Source organism: Schistocerca gregaria, chromosome 6, assembly GCF_023897955.1.
Source record: "Schistocerca gregaria isolate iqSchGreg1 chromosome 6, iqSchGreg1.2, whole genome shotgun sequence".
Taxonomy (NCBI): domain Eukaryota; kingdom Metazoa; phylum Arthropoda; class Insecta; order Orthoptera; family Acrididae; genus Schistocerca; species Schistocerca gregaria.
The window spans coordinates 126998445-127022166 of record NC_064925.1 but is presented as its reverse complement, the minus strand read 5'-3'; the positions used below and the strand labels follow the sequence as shown (position 1 = coordinate 127022166).

Here is a 23722-nt window from a genome sequence, read left to right as displayed (position 1 = left end):
GCTTCTGCCTTGGTGCCAATGATGGTCGTATGCGTGTTTGGCGCCGTGTAGGTGAGCGCCACAATTAGGACTGCATACGACCGAGGCACACAGGACCAACACCCGGCATCATGGTGTGGGGAGCGATCTCCTACACTGGCCGTACACCTCTGGTGATCGTCGAGGGGACACTGAATAGTGCACGGTACATCCAAACCGTCAGCGAACCCATCGTTCTATCATTCCTAGACCGGCAAGGGAACTTGCTGTTCCAACAGAACAATGCACGTCTGCATGTATCCCGTGCCACCCAACGTGCTCTAGAAGGTGTAAGTCAACTACCCTGGCCAGCAAGATCTCCGGATCTGTCCCCCATTGAGCATGTTTGGGACTGGATGAAGCGTCGTCTCACGCGGTCTGCATGTCCAGCACGAACACTGGTCCAACTGAGGCGCCAGGTGGAAATGGCATGGCAAGCCGTTCCACAGGACTACATCCAGCATCTCTACGATCGTCTCCATGGGAGAATAGCAGCCTGCATTGCTGCGAAAGGTGGATATACACTGTACTAGTGCCGACATTGTGCATGCTCTGTTGCCTGTGTCTATGTGCCTGTGGTTCTGTCACTGTGATCATGTGATGTATCTGACTCCAGGAATGTGTCAATAAAGTTTCCCCTTCCCGGGACAATGAATTCACGGTGTTCTTATTTCAATTTCCAGGAGTGTATATAAACAAAGTACATGCTACTCTTTTTCACCATAGTTGTTTCGTTATCCCAGTGAAGAAACTATTGTTAAGGGTTAATGACCCAGAAACATACCCGACCCTCGGCATACGATCAATGGTCGAAAACCTTGTTTCGAAATCTTTAATACTGTTTTTGGAATATTTGTGAGCTCTATGCTAACATGACACTTCAGTATTCACGCCGGACAGATTTTGGAGAAAACGCTGATTATGGACTATATTCTGGAATTATACTGCTTAAGAAGTCAGCCAAATTTTCTCCTGAACTGGTTTGGAAAATTACGGACGACTTACGTCAATATGACGTAAGTGGCATGCCGATTCGCCTACTCTCATATTCGTTTGCACTCTCTTCACTTTCGCAGTGTTTCATTCTGTGTCGTTGAAACCATGGCTGTGATAAACTATCCAATGAACTGTCATAACGCAGAACTCATCAACCTCTGAATGTCTCTATATCCCACATCGTTTCCGCATGACTAACTCAATCTGAAACAAATAAAGATCGCTGTTACGTCGAATGTGACACAGTTTCGAAAGCAGTGCAAGGCGCCATCCTCACGTAAATTATTCACGAGCCACACTCGAAACGCGCCACTTTCCCGCGTCAATTATTTACTGAACTGCGTGATATTTCCTTCCGTGGGGGCCAACAGTCCGCGCGACTCTAGGAAGAGTTCACGTAACTTTCAAAATTAGTTTCTGAATCTCCGAAACATGCCATTCAGTGTCTCACATATTTGAGGCAATAAAAACGGCGTAATGACTAAATAACAGACTGTCAGATTGCTACGAGTCGGCAGCGCAACGACCAGGGCCTGACTACAGGTATTACGGTAACGACAGCGTTCGCGGCAGGAAATTACCGCAGTATCTCAAACGAATTAACGTGGAGCGCAGGTAATCTCTGATTATTCATAACCATTTACGTAACAACAACTGCGTCTCTTACATTTTCCTAGAGTAGCATAGAAATGCAGAACTCTCAGTTTGTTACGTAAGTCTAAGAAAAATAAATATAATTTGATTTGTTTTCGTTTATCAGCCGACGAACCAAATTTAATTACGAAATATTAGGTTCCATTGTATGATATGGGAATTAAATAATGGTTCGAAAGAGAGACAGTTAGCCATTTGAGTTTACTATGATTTTCACTGCGCATTAGAAAAAAAGTGGTCCATCTGTTGTTTCAAGCTTGGTTTTAACAATTCGTTCTTTAGTCCATTCGCTCCTACTCTTAAGCCGCGTCACGTTCCCAGCGGAAACATTTTGTTATGCATACGTGTTTCCTGCGCTCGTTGCGACGTGTGTTGCAGCTGAGTTTCTTATTAAAAGTCTCTGTCCACAACGACAACAAACATTTCTCCTGAATTCGTGTCGTCTACAACGCAATTTCTCTTCCGTTAGTGTATTTCTAGAAACGAGGATGGTGCACTTACACTTAACGCGGCATTATTAACGCGCTAAAATTTTGAGCAAACAGCGAACATGGGGTACACATCGTCGGTACAGAACGAAACCAACCTATAGAACTGCTGGGAAAAATCTGCGACGACAACTGAATTTGGAAAGTGACACATGTTTCCAGATAGCGGAAATCAACCTCTGATTTTGACATTCTGGCGGATGCAGTTGCATCATTTGTATAAAATAAAAGAAAGAAGTATCCAGAATGAAATGCCACTAAATCCTTGTTGTTTTTCGGCTACTGGAAATTCATTTGAGATACTTAAATATTTATTTCATATTTAGAAGGAAACTGTACCTCAAATACTACCTGACGTTAGTGGGTCGCTGGCTGAGGGTCTAAATCTTCATACACTATGAGCAAAATTAAAACAGGCCAGGAAAAAATCTGGATGTGCATGATGTAAGATTCTGCAAGGTGTAAGAGTGTCATCCGAGAGGTATCCTCCCGATTTATGAATTAAAATGGAGAAACAGTGCTGATATGGACATTTAATATTTTTTATATTAATTCACTGGATACGAGGCATCAATAAATCAGTCGTCTCATATCCAGCGACTTACAAATAATTAAAAATATTCCGTCCATATCAGCAATGTTTCTACATTTTTATGTAAGTTTTGTTGGCTGTCTTAAGGTGAATGAAACATTTTCTTGGCCAGTTTTACGAGGGCTATTTGTATTCAAGGTCGGAGAGATCGCGAAGTGAAAAACACAGTGAAAATCAAAAATGTTTTATTTGCAATATTTAGCTAGACCATTCAGCTACTTTTCTACGTAGCCGCCAGCCCGAATGGACATACATACATACATCCCATACATACATATATACATACATACATTAATCCCTGTTCCATAGATCATGAATATGACACTTCGTAATGATGTGGAACGTGTCACTTTAACATAAGTTTTCTTTACACAAATTAATTAATTAATTAATTAATTAATTAATTTTTTACAGTTACTACTTTATATCTAAGAATTCATCTATTGAGTGGAAGGAGTTGTCATTCAGAAGTTCTTTTAATTTGATTTTAAATGTTGGCTGACTATGTGTCAGACTTGGCAAATGAACAAATATTTTTGTGGCAGCGTAATTCATCCCTTTCTGTGCCAAAGTGAGATTTAATACAGAATAGTGAATATCATCCTTTCTTCTAGTGTTGTAGCTATGCGCTTCCCTAATATTTCTGAATTGGGATGGGTTATTAATGACACATTTCATAAGTGGATATATGTATTGCGAAGGTTCTGTGAATATCCCGAGTTCCTTAAATAAATGTCTGCAAGATGATATTGGTTGGGCTCCTGCTATTATTCTGATTACACGCATTTGCCATAGCGTGGTACCCACTTTCAAATACCCTCTTCATAGAGGGCAGCCGCCTGTGCTATTCGCCAATTCTCTGCCCTGGTCTGCAGTTCGTGGTGTGAGGAGAGAGCATAGTGAGGCGACAGCATAGCTAGCGGCTTACGTGAGTAAACTGCCGAAAATCAGAGGGCGCCAAATCGAGGCTCTACGGTAGGTGACTAAACGCTTCCTATCGCAAACGCCAGAGGAATGTCTTTGTTGCAGCTGCAATATGTGGCCCAGTACTGTCATGAAGAAAGACTATGTGTGGTGACAACAATTCCTCTTCACTTGTTCTGAATTGCACTTCCTAGATGATTTTTTCGATCCGCCTGTTCCACTCGTTGAACAAGACCATCGGTTGACGCCTGTTTGCTTCCCTGGCCGTCTCTATCATGAACGTCTGTACGCCCTGCTTCAAAGTTGCCGCACTTTGCTGTCACTCATAACAGTTATGGTATAGAGCTGCATGAAATCAGGCGTAGATCCTCATCATTAAGAAATCGAATGACAGCATGCACTGGACACATGGTGAGAGATTCTGTTGTTCTGTACATTTTTACGTTCTCAGGACTGTAAAGTGCGTCTTGGCATGATATATGGGCATAGTAGAGACACTGCGAAATACATCTGCGCAAGGCTCTTAAGTTTTTACTGTCCTTGTAATTTCGCGATCGGACCTTGAAAAAAAAAAAAAAAGAAAAAGTCTTCGTATTTTATCCTTCCTACAAAATGTAAATGTAGCTGAATGTAACAAATGTCGATGAAATACGTACTACATCGAAATTTTATTTGAAATGATTCTACAGTGAGACAGATATCCTCGCAGAATTTCTTTCGTGTTTTACGAGTACGAATTACAAAATTTAAGTATGCCACCGCGATTATCTCCCTGTATGAAGTCTGATGTCAGGAATTACTTTATGGATTTTGATACGGTTTTCAAGCCGGCCGCGGTGGCCGAGCGGTTCTAGGCGCTACAGTCTGGAACCACGCGATCGCTACGTTCGCAGGTTCGAATACTGCCTCGGGTATGGATGTGTGTGATGTCCTTAGATTTAAGTATTTCTAAGTTCTAGGGGACTGATAACCTCAGAAGTTAAATCCCATAGTGCTCAGAGCCATCTGATCCATACGGTTTTCACTAAAAGATAGACTGATTCACGAGAAAGGCTTGTATATTTCGCAACGTCAGACTAGTCATCCGGCAGAGATACTTGCCAATGGAAGCTCAGTAACCTTGTAAAAATTAAATTCCATTCCAAACATGACCTCATTTAATTGAAATTAAGTGTCTGTAATTTGCAATAGCTTTACATCTGACGTTCCTCAAACACACCTCTGATCCGTCCGAAAGATACCATTTCAAAGGTCTGTTTCCTGGCTGATTCGTACATCTACATCTACACATCTACATAGATACTCCGCAAGACACTGTACGGTAAGCTGTGAATGGTACGCTTTAGCACTACTAGTCCGTTCCTTTCCAGTTACATTCGCAAATAGGGCGAGGGGAAAACGTCTATCCATATGTCTCCCTATGAGCCCTAATATCTTCAATCTTATATTCGTTGTCCTTACGCGCAATGTATGTTGGCGGCAGTAGAATCGTTCGGCAGTCAGCATGAAATGCCAGTACTCTAAATGTTCTCAAGATTTTTCTCGAAAAGTACGTCGCCTTTCCTCCAACGATTACCATTTGATTTCCCACAGCAACTCCGTAACACATGTTGTTCTAACTTGCTTATCTTTTTTTTTTTGAGGGGGGGGGGGGGGAGGGGTCATCAGTCTTCTGGCTGGTTTGATGCGGCCCGCCACGAATTCCTGTCCTGTGCTAACCTCTTCATCTCAGAATAGAACTTGCAACCTAAGTCCTCAGTTATTTGCCGGATGTATTCCAGTGTTTGTCATCATCTACAATTTTTTGCCCCCTACAGATCCCTCTAGAACCATGGAAGTCAGTCCCTCGTGTCTTAACAGATGTCCCATCACCCGTCCCTTCTCCTTATCAGTGTTTTCCACGTATTCCTTTCATCTCCGATTCTGCGCAGAACCTTCTCATTCCTTACCTTACCAGTGCATCGAATTTCCAACATCCGTCTGTATCACCACATCTAAAATGCTTAGACTCTCTTCTGTTATGGTTTTCCCACAGCCCGTGTTTCACTACCTTACAATAGTTTATTCCAGACGTACGTTCTCAGAAATTTCTTCTTCAAATTAACGCCAATGTTTGAAACTAGTAGACTTTTCTTGGTCACGAATGATCTTTTTGCCATTGCTAGTCTGCTTCCGATGTCCTCCTTGCTCCGTCCATGATTGGGTCATTTTGCTGCCTAGGTAGTAGAATTCCTTAACTTCACATACTTCATGACCATCAATCCTGATGTTAAGTTTCTCGCTGTTCTCATTTCTACTACTTCTCGTTACTCTCGTCTTTCTTCGATGTACTTTCAGTCCATACTCTGTACTCATTACACTGTTCATTCCATTCAGCTGATCATGTAATTCTTCTTCACTTTCACTGAGGATAGCACCGTCAGATAGCAATGTCATCAGCGAACCGTATCATTGATATTCTCTCACCTTGAATTTTAGTTCCTCTCCTAAACATTTTTTTTGTTTACATTTGAACTTGCCGGTGACAAATCTAGAACCCCGCCTCTAAATTGCTTCGATGTCTTCCTTCGGTAGGATATGGTACGGATCCCAAACAATCGAGCAAATACTCAAGAATAGGTCGTATCAGCGTCCTTCTGCGGTCTCTTTTACGATCCTCCCTAAAATACTCCCAATAAACCGAAGTCGACCATTCGGCTTCCCAATCAAAATTCTCACATAATCGTTCCACTTCATATATTTTTGCAGCGTTATGGCCAGATATTTAAACTACTTGACTGTATCAAGGAGAACACTAGTAAAACTGAAAGCGAACATTACAGATTTGTTCTTCTACTCATCCGCATTAACTTACATTTTTCTACACTTAGAGCTAGCTGCCATTCATTGCACCAACTAGAAATTCTGTCTAAGTCGTCTTGTATCTTCCTACAGTGAGTCAACTTCGATACGTTACCGTACAGCACAGCACCATCATCAAACAAACACAGATTGCTTCCCACTCTGTCCGCCAAATTATTTATGTATATGTAGAATTACAGTTGACCAGTCACATTTTCCTGGGTCACTCCTGACGATACCCTTGTCTCTAATGAACATTCGCCGTCGACGACAGCATACTTTTTGTGCTATATGCACTCACCTTTAATGAAATTGGAAGTAGAAATGTAAATACAAGCTCGGTCACTGCTTTCAGTACTGCTCAAAAATATAGTTTTCCTCTAATCTGCCGCTCGGGGTAGCCGCGTGGTCAGAGACGTAATGTCACGGTTCGCGTGGCCCCCGTCGATGGTTCGAGTCCTCCCAGGGCATGGGTGTTTGTGTTGTCTTAGCGTAAATTAGTTTAAGTTAGATTAAGTAGTGTGTAAGCTTAGGGACCGATGATCTCAGCAGTTTGGTCCCATAGAACTTACAGCAAATTTCCAAAAATTTTTCCTCTAATCTCTCCCGACACTTACTCGGGTAAGTGTTGCGATGTTTGAAAAGATCTCTGCAACACTTTGCGAGCACCGTTTACTTAGTTGTAGCCGGAGGCACTTTAGGGAACGTTGTGGATAATATGTTGTATACTCAGAGTAACCTAAGGACACCACACACATCCATAACTGAGGCAGGATTCGAACATACGACCGTAGCGGTCACGCGGCTGCAGACTGTAGCGGCTAGAACTGTTCGGCCACCTCGGCTGGCAGTGAACGTGACCTTAGAAAATAAGCTATTGCGCAACCGTTAGAATTTCCTGAGCCATTCCCAACACCTTGGAAACATTCATGGTCCTTAGTCAATCAACGTTGTAGTTACGCAGAGATTTGTATATTTCTCTCCCGCCGACATGCTCACTGTGGCACCAGCGCTACAGCTAATAAAACACCTTCACTTAGTGTACCGCCTAATAGGCCCATCCACTTCCAAAGTAATTTGACAAACTAACGACAAGAAAAGTTTCTGTGAGGTTTCGAGAATCCCTCTGAATACGTCACGTAGTGATAACCTTCCTGCGTCCCACACGTTGTTAGGATTGGGGGAAAAACCACAAACCTCCTAAGGCTGCCTGTGGAGAATCCCACCATAAATTCGGACGCCTTCCGAAAATACTGGCCAAGTGGCTACGATGTCTAGACTAGCACATAAAGTACGTTACATTACTCTGCGGATTAAAATCCGTATCAAGTAATTAATCCTCCTCCGACCCTTTCCTACAGGTTTATAAAAGATACGCTAAATAGTTCTAATACAAATCGAGTAACGTGCGAATATCCACTCTTGGGTGGAGAGAAAAGAGAGACGTGTTTCTCATTTCAGAGAGCACACTGGCTGGTGAATCACGTAGCCAGAAGCTAGTCCAAACTCTTCAAGGAACATAGCTAGACACGTGGAACATACAGAAAACTCTTAAATAATTCAGTTCACCCAGTTTACAAGAAACGGGAAATATTGTGAGTGAACAACTGTAGAGAAATTTCCTGTCACTCGGCTGAAAATATTAGAAATACGTAGAGATCACTTAACTGAAAATTACCATACAAGCTTTTGAAAAAGCAGATCGCTTGTAGAACAAATTCGAAGCATTAGTGCCATTTGCCGAATGTGCAAAATGAAACAAACAGTAATTATACTTATTGACTTACGAAAATCGTATCGTTCCATAAAGAGACGGTGTTTAATATACTACAGAAATTGTTAATAATTTTATAAAATTGGGATACAGAACAAACAAACCTTAAGTGACACAATTTTTGGGACATGTTTCTGTACCGTTCGATATAAAGGCAGCGATCAGACAGTTAGATGACTTGTTCTGGTTACAAATCAGCTCTGGAAAAAAAGATTGTACAAAGAAACATTAATTAACAGTATAATTATTGTGACAAGTCTCTAAAACACAGTACTTCTTCGTTTCTTCGGATTTTCTGATGATGTTACAATCCTCCCGTACAATAGACAAGACATTCAGTATCCAGAGAAACTGTGTGGAACTTCTCGAAAAACCGTACTGACAATTTCATATGAAAAGACGCAGTACACCGAAGGAAGGAGATCGCAATTCAACAAACAACATATAAATAACAGATTGGGGAATATCTCTCAGGTGCCCATGTTCAACAATTTAGGTGAGATTATATAACTGGCAGGCACAATTGAGATGATAACAAATAAACAGCACCAAAATTACAACTCGCTTACAAATACACTTGTAACAGGTGTGATAAAAAACTTCTACAAAAGTTGAAAATATGTATTACAACATAGTCACTAAACAGCAGTACTTTATGCATCTGAAATTATGTTAACTAAAGGCAGGCCTCAAATAAAAACACCGTGAATCAGGAAGTTCAGCTCCTGAGGAAAAACCTTAGGATCAATTTAGACATAAAAAAATCCAAGGTCGTCTGTTAAGGTACAGAGAAAATCACAGGCATGAAGAGAAAGTTGCTGATAAGATTTATGATTGTTTACGTAGAATCGTGAATCAAATCTACCGTACTGGCTGTGTGGATGATTTTATTGACCATGTGCAACTTAGCTGTTTTTCTTCCAACTCTAAAAAAATATGTTACACAGAATGACTTACATCAGACTCAGAATGAAAGTTCTCACCTTAGGTTGAGGCAGTGCAGGTAGACACACAGGGAATTATACGTGTATGCTCTTTCAAGACAGAATAAAATTTGTGTACAACAATAATAAGTAATGCTCAGAAGTCTCTTACCACGAGCTACATGATCGAGACAAGAACCTGAGAAAGAAATACGGCGAAAGGAAAGAAAGTAGGAGGTAGCGATCGAGGGTGACTAGTTCCCCAGCTCGTGGTTCGGTTGCAATGGTCGAGAAATGCTAGGCTACTACAGTCATTTTTCATAAAAGCTTTTGACAGTGTTTTCCTCCCACAGCCATTTGAATATTTCTAGCATGGCAATATTTGTAGCATGGCTCTGGCTTCAAAGAGTCTTGTAAACCATTGTTAAAGCAACTGAATGTACATATACGGAACACACATTATAGTCAATATACTCATAACGGTTGCTGGTTTAGTGAACGCAGCATACATTTCTCCTACATGCCACATCCAACGAAAACACGCGATCCTTTGTTAATGTGTTGCTATACTTTCTGAAACACAGTGTGTGATGCTGAACAGTGTAAAATGATAGTGTTTAAAGAGCAAATAACTACGGTCTACACTGTCTTTTCCAAACAATCCCCATGCATAAATTATCAAGGGGTTAGTAAAACTGATTTCCTTTTGCAATTACAGAGCTTAAAAGAGAAGAACATTTCCATTCGGGTAACATTTAAAAGCAAAGTAGACTAACCAATTCCGTTCAGAAAGTCAAGGTTTTTTTGTGTCTTTGAAGATCTATCTTTTTGACGACGCTGGTAGGAAATCAGTTTTGAACACTACTTAAGAACTTAAAGCAAAATGGTTATGTTGAGTATGTGTCTCAGTGTCTTGGAGATGATCGTGGTTTGGATTCCACGAGATACAATAAGAAATGGTGAGACATGCTGATCCCGTATCGCAATTATTTGGTATATAGCTCAATGGGACTGGTCGCATCTTTGTCCTAACTGCGCATATCTCGTTTCATTAAGCCACGGATGTACACATAGAGTCCTGAGGTAGGGTGAGGTGTGTCGCAAAAGCATCCGCATGGAGGTGGAGCGTTCGGTAAACTATTCTGACGCAGTCTGTGAGCAGTATCCTGGTTCATTGTCTTCCTGAAACGGCAGGATATCCGGAAAGCGTCCATAGACGTACATAACTGGAAAGCAGGTTCTCGTATACAATTCTCCGGCATGGGTGTTGTAGAAATTTATTCCACAGTGGGCCACATTCTAAAATTGAAGTTTTTATATAACTGATTCGGACAGTTCCTTAACGGATCACCCCACAAGAATGGAATTTGAGAGCATGCTCATTGTATCTCCGATAACTGGTTGGTGTCTGTGAATGTTTTTAAGATATATTAAACTGGTACCGTAGCGATAAACACATTTCATTAGAATATGCGAAGTATATCCTTTTATATTATTAATTTGAATACGAAAGCCACTTTGTAGTATTTACCGCGCCGATGGAAATATTAAACTCTTTGCTTAGATCCCTAAATAGTTATACAGCCATGGTGCGATCTGTGTGTGGTCAAGAACACTGTCTCTAAACGTATATATAGCTTCCCATGATTGCTTCAGTTAATGAGACGAGAAGTAATTCTTCTAGTTAGAGCGATAAAGAGGGCCACATAAAAAGCTGCTCTATGTTGCCCATTGTAATAAATAAGAGCTGAATTCGATGTAAGTGCTTGTGCGTTCTGAAATAGTTTCTGTTGTTCCACAGCTTCGATAGATCGTAGACATTACATTTTGTAACAGTATCTTCACGTGTTGCAATTATTCCATTTCTATGTGTGTTCTGATGCATATACTACAATATTTAATTTTTCAAATTTGATTTTTTTCGTCCACCTTATCGACGATGCCATGTGGAAGCAGCTGAAAGAAATCAGATGAAAGTTTGCAAAGTAATACTATGCCCTTTTCGATTCAACAACCTGAAATTGCATACTTCTATAGAAAAAATCCCTGGAATCAATCGAGTTATTAAAATTTGCATCTACATGCAAACTGTGCAGTTCACACTTAAGTGCTTAGCCTAGGGTCATCGAACCGCTATCTGACAATTTCTTGACCCTTCCACACTAAATTAGCGCCCACGGATATATGAGCACCAGAAACTTCCAGTGTGAGCTCTCATTTTATTACGATAGGCAAACGGGAAACACCATTGTTTTAATGATTGCCATGTCAACTCGCGTATCATATCCGTGAACTTTCTTCCCCTTTTCACAATAGAACAAAATGAGTTGCTCTTCTCTGAAATTTTCCTGTGTCTTCCCGCAATCGCCGGCCGGTGTGGCCGAGCAGTTCTAGGCGCTACGGTCTGGAACCACGCGACCGCTACGGTCGCAGGTTAGAATCCTGCCTCGGGCATGGATGTGTGTGATGTCCTTAGGTTAGTTAGGTTTAAGTAGTTCTAAGTTCTAGGGGACTGATGACCTCAAAAGTTGAGTCCCATAGTGCTCAGAGCCATTTGAACCATTTTTGATCAGCCAAACCATTATGACCAGACACCTACTATCGATATAAACTCTTCTAGGTGATACCGCTGTCACCTGGTGAGGAATAACTTCCGGTAGACACACGCACGGTGCATGTACTATCAGTGAGCGTGACGTCCGGGTGTAGAATGGGGAAAGTGCGCGAGCGGTCGAGTTTGACTGAGGACAGATTGCGATGTCCCGGAGGGTCGGCACGAGCATTTTGAGAACTGCACGACTGGCCGGGTATTCGTGGAGGGCCGTGGTGACTGTCTCTAACCGGGGGCGAAGCCAAGGAGAAACCCGTCCAGAGGTAGTGGAGTCGGGCGGCCACTACTACACTCCTGGAAATGGAAAAAAGAACATTGACACCGGTGTGTCAGACCCACCATACTTGCTCCGGACACTGCGAGAGGGCTGTACAAGCAATGATCACACGCACGGCACAGCGGACACGCCAGGAACCGCGGTGTTGGCCGTCGAATGGCGCTAGCTGCGCAGCATTTGTGCACCGCCGCCGTCAGTGTCAGCCAGTTTGCCGTGGCATACGGTCCTCCATCGCAGTCTTTAACACTGGTAGCATGCCGCGGCAGCGTGGACGTGAACCGTATGTGCAGTTGACGGACTTTGAGCGAGGGCGTATAGTGGGCATGCGGGAGGCCGGGTGGACGTACCGCCGAATTGCTCAACACGTGGGGCGTGAGGTCTCCACAGTACATCCATGTTGTCGCCAGTGGTCGGTGGAAGGTGCACGTGCCCGTCGACCTGGGACCGGTCCGCAGCGACGCACGGATGCACGCCAAGACCGTAGGATCCTACGCAGTGCCGTAGGGGACCGCACCGCCACTTCCGAGCAAATTAGGGACACTTTTGCTCCTGGGGTATCGGCGAGGACCATTCGCAACCGTCTCCATGAAGCTGGGCTACGGTCCCGCACACCGTTAGGCCGTCTTCCGCTCACGCCCCAACATCGTGCAGCCCGTCTCCAGTGGTGTCGCGACAGGCGTGAATGGAGGGACGAATGGAGACGTGTCGTCTTCAGCGATGAGAGTCGCTTCTGCCTTGGTGCCAATGATGGTCGTATGCATGTTTGGCACCGTACAGGTGAGCGCCACAATCAGGACTGCATACGACTGAGGCACACAGGGCCAACACCCGGCATCATGGTGTGGGGAGCGATATCCTACACTGGCCGTACACCTCTGGTGATCGTCGAGGGGACACTGAATAGTGCACGGTACATCCAAACCGTCATCGAACCCATCTTTCTACCATACCTAGACCGGCAAGGGAACTTGCTGTTCCAACAGGACAATGCACGTCCGCATGTATCCCGTGCCACGCAACGTGCTCTAGAAAGTGTAAGTCAACTACCCTGGCCAGCAAGATCTCCGGATCTGTCCCCCATTGAGCATGTTTGTGACTGGATGAAGCGTCGTCTCACGCGGTCTGCACGTCCAACACGAACGCTGGTCCAACTGAGGCGCCAGGTGGAAATGGCATGGCAAGCCGTTCCACAGGACTACATCCAGCATCTCTACGATCGTCTCCATGGGAGAATAGCAGCCTGCATTGCTGCGAAAGGTGGATGTACACTGTACTCGTGCCGACATTGTGCATGCTCTGTTGCCTGTGTCTATGTGCCTGTGGTTCTGTCAGTATGATCATGTGATGTATCTGACCCCAGGAATGTGTCAATAATGTTTCCCCTTCCTGGGACAATGAATTCACCGTGTTCTTATTTCAATTTCCAGGAGTGTAGTTACAGATGTCGGACGTCATAGGCTCGGCAGACTGGTAAAACAGGACAGACGGCGAACTGCGGTGGAACTAACATCAGACTTTAATGTTGGGCACAGTGCAGGTGCGTCTGAACACACAGTGCACTGAACACTACTGACGGCGGGCCTCCGCAGCCGACGTCACATGCTTGCGCCAGTGTTAACACCATGACGTCGGCAACTACGACAGAAACGGACACGTGACCATAGGGACTGGACGCTGGAGCAGTTGCAGATAGTTTCATGGTCCGCAAATCTGTCGTCTTCCAGGGACACAGCTCCTTGACACCTCTACTGCGAGACGGAAACAAACTGGCGGCGGCTACTTTATGCTTTGAGGTACATTCACGTGGCCACTTGCGACGCACCATGGCGACCAAGGAATATCGTACAGTAGTTGCAGCCCGAGTACACCGCTTCATGACGGTCATGTTTCCCTATGACAGTAATATTTTTCAGCAAGATAATGAGTCAAGAGTCCAGGAGTGTGATGGAGTAGTTCGAGGAACTCAGTGGCGAGTTCAGGTGATGTGCTGTCGCCCAACTCACTCGAACTGAACGTGATCGAACACATTTGGGATATAATTGAACGCAGTGTCAGAGCTCATCGCCAAGTTCCGTGTAAATTACAGGAGTCAGGTGACCTGTGTGTGCTGATGTGGTGCCAACTCCCTCCAGCGATCATCCAAGTCTTCGTTACTTCCATGCCACGACGCGTCGCCGCTGTTTTCCATTCCAATGGTGAACATACTGACTATTAGGTAGGTATCATAATATTCTGGCTCATCAATGTCAAAGGTATCGGGGATAAAATACAGAAGTCGAAAAGTTATTTAGACTTGTGCAGAAACAAGACTTTTGTTAGACGAGTCGAAATCTTGGAAGGAAAACTGTAGTTCAGGAGCGATTTAGGGAACGTTGTAGTCTGTTCTCGATGTTAGACAGTCTTGCTTTGAGCAAGCTGTGAATGAAGCGAAGTAGATATTTGCAGAGGGAAATAAGGTTCAAGGAGAAGAAGATAAAACTTTAAGGTTTCTTGATGACATCGTAATTTTGTAAGGGTTAGCAAAGAACTTGGGAGAGCAGTTGAATGAATGGAGAGTGTCTTGAAAAGAGAATATAAAATAAACATCGATAAAATTACAACAAGGGTTGTGGACTATAGTCGCATTAACTCAGAAGATGCTGAGAGAACTGGAATAGGAAATGAGACACTGAAAGCAGGAGTTTTCCTATTTGGGTAGAAAACTAACTGACGACGGCAAAAGCTAAGCGGATATGAAATGTAGGCTGGCTAAAGCAATAAATGCATTGCTAAAGAGAAGGAGTGTGTTAGTTCAAATGGTACAAATGGATCTGAGCCTTAACATCTGTGGTCATCAGTCCCCTAGAACTTAGAACTACTTAAACCTAACTAAGCTAAGGAGGCAGGATTAGAACCTGCGACCGTAGCAGTCGGGCGGTTCCGAACTGAGCGACTAGGGGAGTGTGTTAGTATCTGTTAACAATTTAAGTGTTGGGAATTGTGTTCTGAAGGTGTCTACGAGGTAGCATTGTATAGAAAAGAAACGTGGACGATAAGAGCTTCAGACAAGGAAACAAAATATTTGTAAATGAGGTACTATAGCAGAATATTTAAGATCAGATGGATTGATTGAATAAGAAATGAGGAGGTACTGAATCTAATAGCGTAAAATAAAATTTGTGGCCCATCTTTACTTAAAAAGAGAGATTGGTTGATAGAACACATCCTGATGCGTCAGCGGATAGTTAATTCGGTAATGGAGGTAATTGGTGGGGGTACGGAGCGGGGTGGAGATCAAAACTCGAATACAGCAAGCAGGTTGAAATGGATGTATGTTCCAGTACTTAAGGAGAAATGAAGAGGTTTCCACAGGATAAACTAATATGGAGAGCTGCATCAAACGAGTTTTCGGATTGAAGACAACAACAGCAACAAGTAGATGCAGAATCTGTCTATGAAGCTTCTGCAACCTGCCGCTTTCATTGTAAACTAAATTTGTTACGAGTTCTTGAAATCGATGTCCGGTATGTACTTTTCAGAAGACTAGTTTTATGTGATCTTTTCACTTTATATAGCTCCAGTTATATGCTCCTAGGTGCTGTACAGTTGTCACTTGTTTCCGGCGATAGAATTATAATGGTGCCACCAAACCACGATATTTTTCCGTCTAATAACGAGAATGTTGGATTTGGTTATTTCGCATGTTAACTGACAATCTGTACTCAAAGTGTGGATTTCAGTAAGTCTTCGTAGTATTCGACGTATTTTTCTTCTCATTATTGCTTCACTGTTTACGACAGGACGACGGCTGTATACCCTATGGAGCGACCAGCATTGCACACCATCTACTTCATATATGCCACGAATAGTAACATTTCCTAGATAACTTTGTACTTTATCTGTTGGATGGGATTCGTTTGACGAAATTCGTGCAGCATTCCTCAAGGGCTTGTTTTGTTCAGTTTAAAACTTATGGAACTGTATGAGACACTGGGGTAGAAGGACTGAGATGGAAACTTTCTGGATGATAACAATTATTATCGACGATGGGTGCAGGGAATGGCGGTTGATCATGAATGTAGACGAATGTAAAACACTGAGCACAAATAAGCATAGCTTTCCATGACTCTAGATCGCGCCATTACTGAAAGAATCACTGGAAGCACTAATTACCAAAATATACTTAGACATAAATCTTAAGAGCGACTTACAATGAAATACCACATAACGTAACTGTGGAAAATCACTTGGCAGATTGTAGTTCATAGGAAATGTTACAATAAAAAGTAGTTAACTCGCGAAAGAATGTACAACATACTCGTCAGACTGATTATTAACTTATGCTTGTCAATCGGGAAACCTTAACCGTTTGGAGTAATAGAAGAGAGAGAGAGAGAGAGAGAGAGAGAGAGAGAGAGAGAGAGAGAGAGAGAGAAAGAGAGAGAGAGAAGAACCAACGAAGAGGGGCACATGTCGTCACGAGTTAGTTTGGTAAGCGCGAAAACTTTACAGAAATGCTTATGAACTCCAGTGGTAGACACTCCAAGAGCAGAGTTCCGCATCAGGGAGGTTTACTGTTAAAACTTGGAAAACGTGCATTACGAGAAGAGGTAAATACGGGGGCGTGATGAGAAGTAAAGCCTCTGAATTTTATATGTGAAAACTCTTAAGGCTTTGTAAATAAAACAAACGTGGCTAACATTGTATATCTTTACTCTCCATGTCTACTTATTTACACTGAAGAGACAAAGAAAGTCGTACACCTGCCTAATATCGTGTAGATACCGCGCGAGGACGCAGAAGCGCCGCAATACGACGTGGCATGGACTCAACTAATGTCTGAAGTAGTGATGGAGGGAACTGACACCATGAATCCTGCAGGGCTGTCCATAAATTCGTAAGAGTACAAGGGGGTGGAGATCTCTTCTGAACAGTATGTTGCAAGGCACCCAGATACACTGAATAATGTTTATATCTGGGGAATTTGGTGGCGAGCGAAAGTGTTTAAAATCAGAAGAGTGTTCGTAGTGCTAGTGTACAGAAATTCTGGACGTGTGGGGTGTCACATTGTCCTGCTGGAATTGCCCACATTCGTCGGGATGAGCAATGGACATGAATGGATGCAAGTGGTCAGACAGAATGCCTATGTACATGTCACCTGTCAGAGTCGAATCTAGATGTATCAGGGGTCCCATATCACTACAACTGCTCACGTCCCACACCATTACAGAGCCTCCACCAGCTTGTACAGTCCCCTGCTGATATGCAGGATCCATGGATTCGTGAGTTTATCTTCATACCCGTACTCGTCCATTCGCTCTATACATCCGAAACGAGACTCGTTCTACCAGGCAACATGTTTCCAGTCATCAACAGTCCAGTATTTGTGTTGACGGCCCAGGCGAAAGCCCATATCGATGATATGTCGTTGAAAGTTTCGCACGTTGACACTTGTTGATGGCTTAGCATTAAATTCTACAGCAGTAGGCGAAAGGGTTGCACTTCCGTCCCATTGAACGATTCGCTTCAGTTCCGTTGGTTCCATTCTTGCCTGATCTTTTTCCGGCCACAGCAATGTCGGAGATTTTTTGTTTTACCGGATTCCTGAAGTTCAAAGTACACTCTTGAAATAGTCTTGCGCGAAAATCTCTACTTCATCCCTATCTCGGAGACGCTGTGTATCATCTCTCGTGTACCGACTTTACACCATGCTGAAACTCACTAAATTTCGATAACCTGCCACTGTAGCAGCTGTAACCGATCTAACAACTGCGCCAGGCACTTGTTGTCTTATATAGGCGTTGCCGACAGCAGCATCGTATTTTGCCTGTTTACATATCTCTGTATTTGAATACGCTTACCTATACCAGTTTCTTTGCGCTTCAGTGTATTGCTCAACATAGCCACTCTGACGACGAACTTATTTCTGCCAACGAGAACCAGTTTGTTGATACCACCACTGTAGAAAGTTTCACTTTGTTGTCGGAACTACAGCTTCATTACCCCTTCCATCGCTTCATCAATATCAAAGTAAAGTTCTCGAGAAGGTATAGGGTGCTTCATGTGTGGACGAACTCTTCGAGATCAGAACTCGATTACGGAACGGCGTTTCTCTCGCGTCGACTTGGTTACGTCACACAACGCCATGTTAAACGCTGCAATAAAAAGTTGTAAGAGTTCTCACAGAAAAAAATCGGAGGCATTTCGTCCCCCCCCCCCCCCCCAAAAAAAAACAGATTGCTTTCTCCCATATATGTCTCGCGAGAAAACCACGACGAGTTAATCTGGGAAATTAGTTACATAGAGACCTACAGGCAATCATTTTCGCGTCGCACAGTTTTCGAACTGAACAGGTATTTGACTGGACGGAGTATTACTGATATCCGGAGATCATCCCATTGTGGGTCGTAAAGTGGTTTGCAAAATTTAGATATAGATGGAGGTGTGGATGGTAGATTTAGATCGTTTGTCATCTATGATGAGAGTTACTGGTAGTTAAATGCAGGTACCGGCAGCAGCGGATGGAACATCACTTGCATGACAGCCCCAGTTCTTCCCGCACGGAAGATCTGGGAGGGCTGCTGGGCCTGGGAGCGTCTGCCCTGAGTGCTCTAGGCGTCTGGGCTGGGCCAGAACCCGGGACCACAAGGTGGGTGCGCGCCGCGCCCACGCTGCTCGTCATTGCGATGTTCGCCACCACAGCTGTCATGAAGCTGTGTCTGGAGCAGGTGGACGACCTGGAGGAGCTCGGAGAGCGGATCTTCGTCTGCACCACCGTCGTAGTCACTGGCATTAGGGTGAGTTGGGCACTGCCGCTGTAGCCGCAGTGCCAGGGACCACGTTGGATAACGTATGGGCGACAGCTAATCTAAATATAACGCGTATGTTAAGTAAGCTGGCAAAACAAGTTAAATTAAATCATCACCTACACTCACGCTCCTAAAATTAAGGATAATTCTGATACATGGTGAAACAACGCTCTGGTGGGCGGTTTGCGCGTTTAAGTCACATAGGGGTATGACCATGCGGTGCATTTGACCTGCGGTCGTCTCACGGTGGCCGATGTGTGTTGGTGCATGTCAGAGTACGGTGCAGCTAGTAAGTGTGCGGACGTTTTCAGACGTGCTAATGGTGACTGTGTGTTGAAAATGGCTCGAAGAACACATATTGACGTTATGAGGGGTAGAATACTAGGGCGACTGGAGGCTGGTCAAACACAGCAGGTCGTAGCACGGGCCCTCCGTTTGCTACAAAGTGTGATCTCAAGATTATGGCAACGATTCCAGCAGACAGGAAATGTGTCCAGGCGCTACAGTACGGGACGTCCACAGTGTACAACACCGCAAGAAAACCGATATCTCAACATCAGTGGCCGCAGACGACCACGGAGTCCTGCTGGTAGCCTTTCTCGAGACCTTACCGCAGCCAATGGAGGAGTTCTCTCCAGACTCACAGTCTACAGACCTCTGAACAGACATGTTTTATTCGCCCGGAGATCTGCGATGTGCATTACACTGACACCTGGTCACAGGAGAGCCCGTAAAGCCTTGTGTCAAGAACACAGTACATGGTCATTGGAGCAGTGGTCCCAGGTATAGCCTAAACAGTGGCTCTCGCCGGGTTTTTGATCTGGCATGAACCAGGATCCAGATACCATCCCCTTATTGTCCTTCAAAGGGATCTGTATGGAGGTCTTGGTTTGATAGTGTGATGTGGGGATTATGACTTTGACAGAGGAACTGTAACAGGTCAGGTGTATCGGTACGTCATTTTGCACCGGTGTGTCCGTCTGTTCAGGGGTGCAGTGGGTCTCACCTTCTTTCTGATGGATGATAACGCAGAGTCCCACCGAGCTGCCATCGTAGAGGAGTACCTTGAAACAGAAGATATCATGCGAATGGAGTGGCCTGCCTGTTCTCCAGATCTAAACCCCATCGAGCACATCTTGGATGCTATCGGTCGACGTATCGCTGCACGTCTTCAAACACCTAGGACACTTCAGGAGCTCCGACAGGCACTGGTGCAAGAATGGGAGGCTATATTTCAGCAGCTGATCGACCACCTGACCCAGAGTATGCCAACCCGTTGTGCGGCCTGTGTACGTGTGCATGGTGATCATATCCCATATAGATATCGGGGTAGATGTTCAGGAAACAGTGGCGTTTTTTAGCACATATGTTTCTGGGCGGTTTTCTTAAATAATCACCAATATCGTGCATTTACAGATCTGTATCGTGTGTGTTCCCTATGTGTCTAAGCTATCAGCGCAAGTTGTGTGTAGTGCCACGTTGTGTGGCACTACATTCTGCAATTATCCTTAATTTATGAGCATGAGTGTACATGTAGTAAATGAATCTTTTGTGGAATGTCATACTTTATTCACATTTACACACAAACAACCAATTTAATGTGCTAGATGTATATAAAGCGCCAAACCGGTCATACACTTTAAAGACTACACTGGTAAACCAAAACGTAATGATGCCCAGAGGCGCTTGGCGAACGTGACGCAGTAAAGAAAACATATCCTCTAGTGACCTGAAACCAAAATTTTAAAGAAAAATTGGAAAATTTGCAATATTTCACTTTTTAGCATGACTAAAAGCGTATGACTTATATAAATCATTCCATACATTTTATCATTCTGTACATGACCTACAAGTCATCTGTAACATATGATACAGCAGATCTCTATCAATCAAAAGTAACTGTAGCCCATGTATCATATATGATCTGTCAGGTCTCTATGAACCGAAAACAGTCAAATGTATGAAATGCTGTTTATGGAATTTTAAGGAATTTTTGGTTAGGAAATATTAGTTAACTGAAATCAGAGCTTATATAGACTATTTATTTATTTTTGGGGGGATTTTTATGAAACTAAAAAGTACAGAAAATAAAAATGTCAAAGATACAATTATTTTGCAAAACATTGTTCATTATGTATTTTTATATAATAATAGACGTGATTGCTTATATGAAGATTACTGAAGTAAGGATTTTTGCTTCCGCACTGTAAGCTATTTCACAGCGTGTGAAAAGTTTTGAAGCAATTTCTGATTGAAGTGAAACACAGGAACACATCACAAGCCTGGCATTTTACGAGACTGGAGCAACTTTGTATTCTACATACATCTGTGTCAGTATTTTTGTCTCCAAGTGTAAATTTCTGGCAAATGCAATGCACTCCTAGATATTTTGCATGCTAGAGAAATGGTTTGTATAGGTTTAACCTTCTTTACTTAACATCTTTCCCTTTCGTCCGAAATATCTGGGTCGATGGGTTCCAGTACCCCCTCCAGGATTTCCTAATTCGTCATACATAAAAACCATGTACACTTACGACAGATACACCGTTGAATTCTTAAACATTCTATCTGTAGCTTACCAAACTATTCGTTCTCTCATTTACAGGAAATAAGATGTAGCAGAAAAACTGTATTTAATTTACATCATTTACACACATGCAAACATATCTGACCTGATAATGTGCAAAATGTAGTCACATAGGAAGGTGACATTAGTAATACTATTTCTGTTTCTTACCATTTGCTCCACGTGGCATCTTCGTCTGGGCGCATACACTGTGCTTTTCGATATGTTTTGCCTTGTTCGTGTGACTGCGAGAAACTTGAAAAAATGACGAGCGTTATACATACGGCTGCAACCTCAAAACATTATTTCTCATTGTGAGAAAAAATATCGCCCGATTGTATCATATTTGATATTTTGGGACGCTAGAAAGGGTAATCATTCTAACGACAGCAAATGAGAAAAATCACAGATGTAACTTACTTTGACAAAGGGTAGATTGATGCAGCCTGGCGCTTGGGAACGAGACACTCGAAATGGCGAAGCTGCTCGGCTGTTAGCGAGCTACTGTCTTTAGCATCTATGGAAGAACTGTGAAACCACGAGAAGGCGACAAGGTGTTGGATGTCCACACCTCATCACCGTGGAGGTCGGAGGCTTATGCACTCTGTAAAGTAGGATAGGCGACGATGCGTAACAGATAACAGGCTTCAAAGCTATTGTATCAGAGTACAATGTGATCGGCAGCAGACGAGTCATACAGGTTCCCAATGTCGACACGACGTCAACAATCACGGAAGTGACACAAACAGCTCCATACCACTTACGGGTTGGCATCCACTCCTTTCCATTTTGAAGGGAGGCCATGCCATAGAAATGAAAGAATTACGTAGCTTTTGTTACGAATCCCGTGCAACGGTTGTACGAATGACGTAGTTTGATTTCACAACATTGCGTTCATTCAGAACCACATCCTGTACAAACTAACAATACTCTGCTTCTAACACACAAATTTTCAAATCACAATAAACTTAAAAAAAAGTGTTACGAGAATTGCCATTGATATGCAGCTTATTACTGGTCTATGAACTATTGTTTACATTGTTAATTATTACCATTTGAAACTTCAACCACATGCTTGCTTATGTGTTAGCAGGATCAGTTCTCAAAAACTAAAACTTGGAATAGCCCTACATTTTCGTCTAAATTCGTGAATAACTGCTATTGTCTCAAAGCATGAATAGTTTTGTTAAAACTGATGTAATTGTGGTTGCATGTTAGTTTGAATGGTCAACAAACAAATTGAATTATTTAGTTATCGTTATCTAGAACATCAATTGTCTTTAATTAAAAATTGAAGACAAGTATTGGTGATTTACGTTCTACATGTTTTATCCTTTTTTAACACAGCATTGACAACATCTTTTTTATTATCAGAGACACATCCTAAAAATTAATTTATTGTTGCTTGCCACACAGTAATAAAATGGTATTCGGCTCAAAATAGTTATTACTAGCACTGCTATTGTATGCTTAGAGTAAATTAAACTTAAGCATCATTCTATATTTCAAGAACTCCGTTCACTTTAGAGACAAAGCCCTCCAAATTATAAAACTGTACCTTAGCAAGACATATCTGCAGCTGGTGGTCTAGTCGCTAGCGTTGCTGTCTCTGGATCACGGGGTCCCGGGTTCGATTACCGGACGGGTTGGAGATTTACTCTGCTAGGGGACTGGGTGTTTGTGTTGTTCTCATAATTTCATCAGCAATCATGAAAGTGGCTAATTTGGACTCTGTAAAGATTGGGACTTTGTACGGGCGCTGATGACCGCGCAGCTGAGCGCCCCACAGACGAAAAATCATCATCTTCTTTAGCAAGACATTAAAAAAAAAACAAAGGAATATATAATTAACAGCTGTAGTATTGTCAGAAAACCTTACATGGAATTTCGACTTACTGCCTACACGAGAGATTTGCTTTCACACTTTCACATTACAGATTATTACTTCTTCTTCCCTACAGGTATCCAGACATATTGTTTGGTAACGTGTTTCACAAAACAGTAATTGTTTCATCAGTTTACTCTTGAAGTTTTGAGTGCAAACCGTAGACACTTTGAGTACCAACCTCTTCTAGAGCTTCCACTGTAAAGAACAAAGGACTTTTGGAAGGTTTTCTTTCCTTCAGTTGGAATACACCAGCTGCAGTGCACTGGAAGTTATTTTGCTCACAGAAATCTAACTATAATTTTCTTTATTTTCTGAATTCGAGATGAATATTTCTTTTTCTCTTTGATATACTGACAATACTTACGGGATTTGAGCTAATTAC

General features: G+C 42.9%; 1 protein-coding gene across 1 annotated transcript in view; it reads left to right on the top strand.

The window, feature by feature from the left end:
* The first annotated feature begins 1029 nt into the window (after positions 1–1029).
* LOC126278766 (odorant receptor 2a-like) overlaps positions 1030–23722 on the top strand; it is a 78084-nt gene continuing 55391 nt past the window's right edge. The window contains exons 1-2 of the mRNA XM_049979043.1: positions 1030–1034; positions 18583–18874. Of these exons, the coding sequence (XP_049835000.1) occupies positions 1030–1034; positions 18583–18874 (297 nt within the window). The remainder of the gene's footprint in view (positions 1035–18582; positions 18875–23722) is intronic.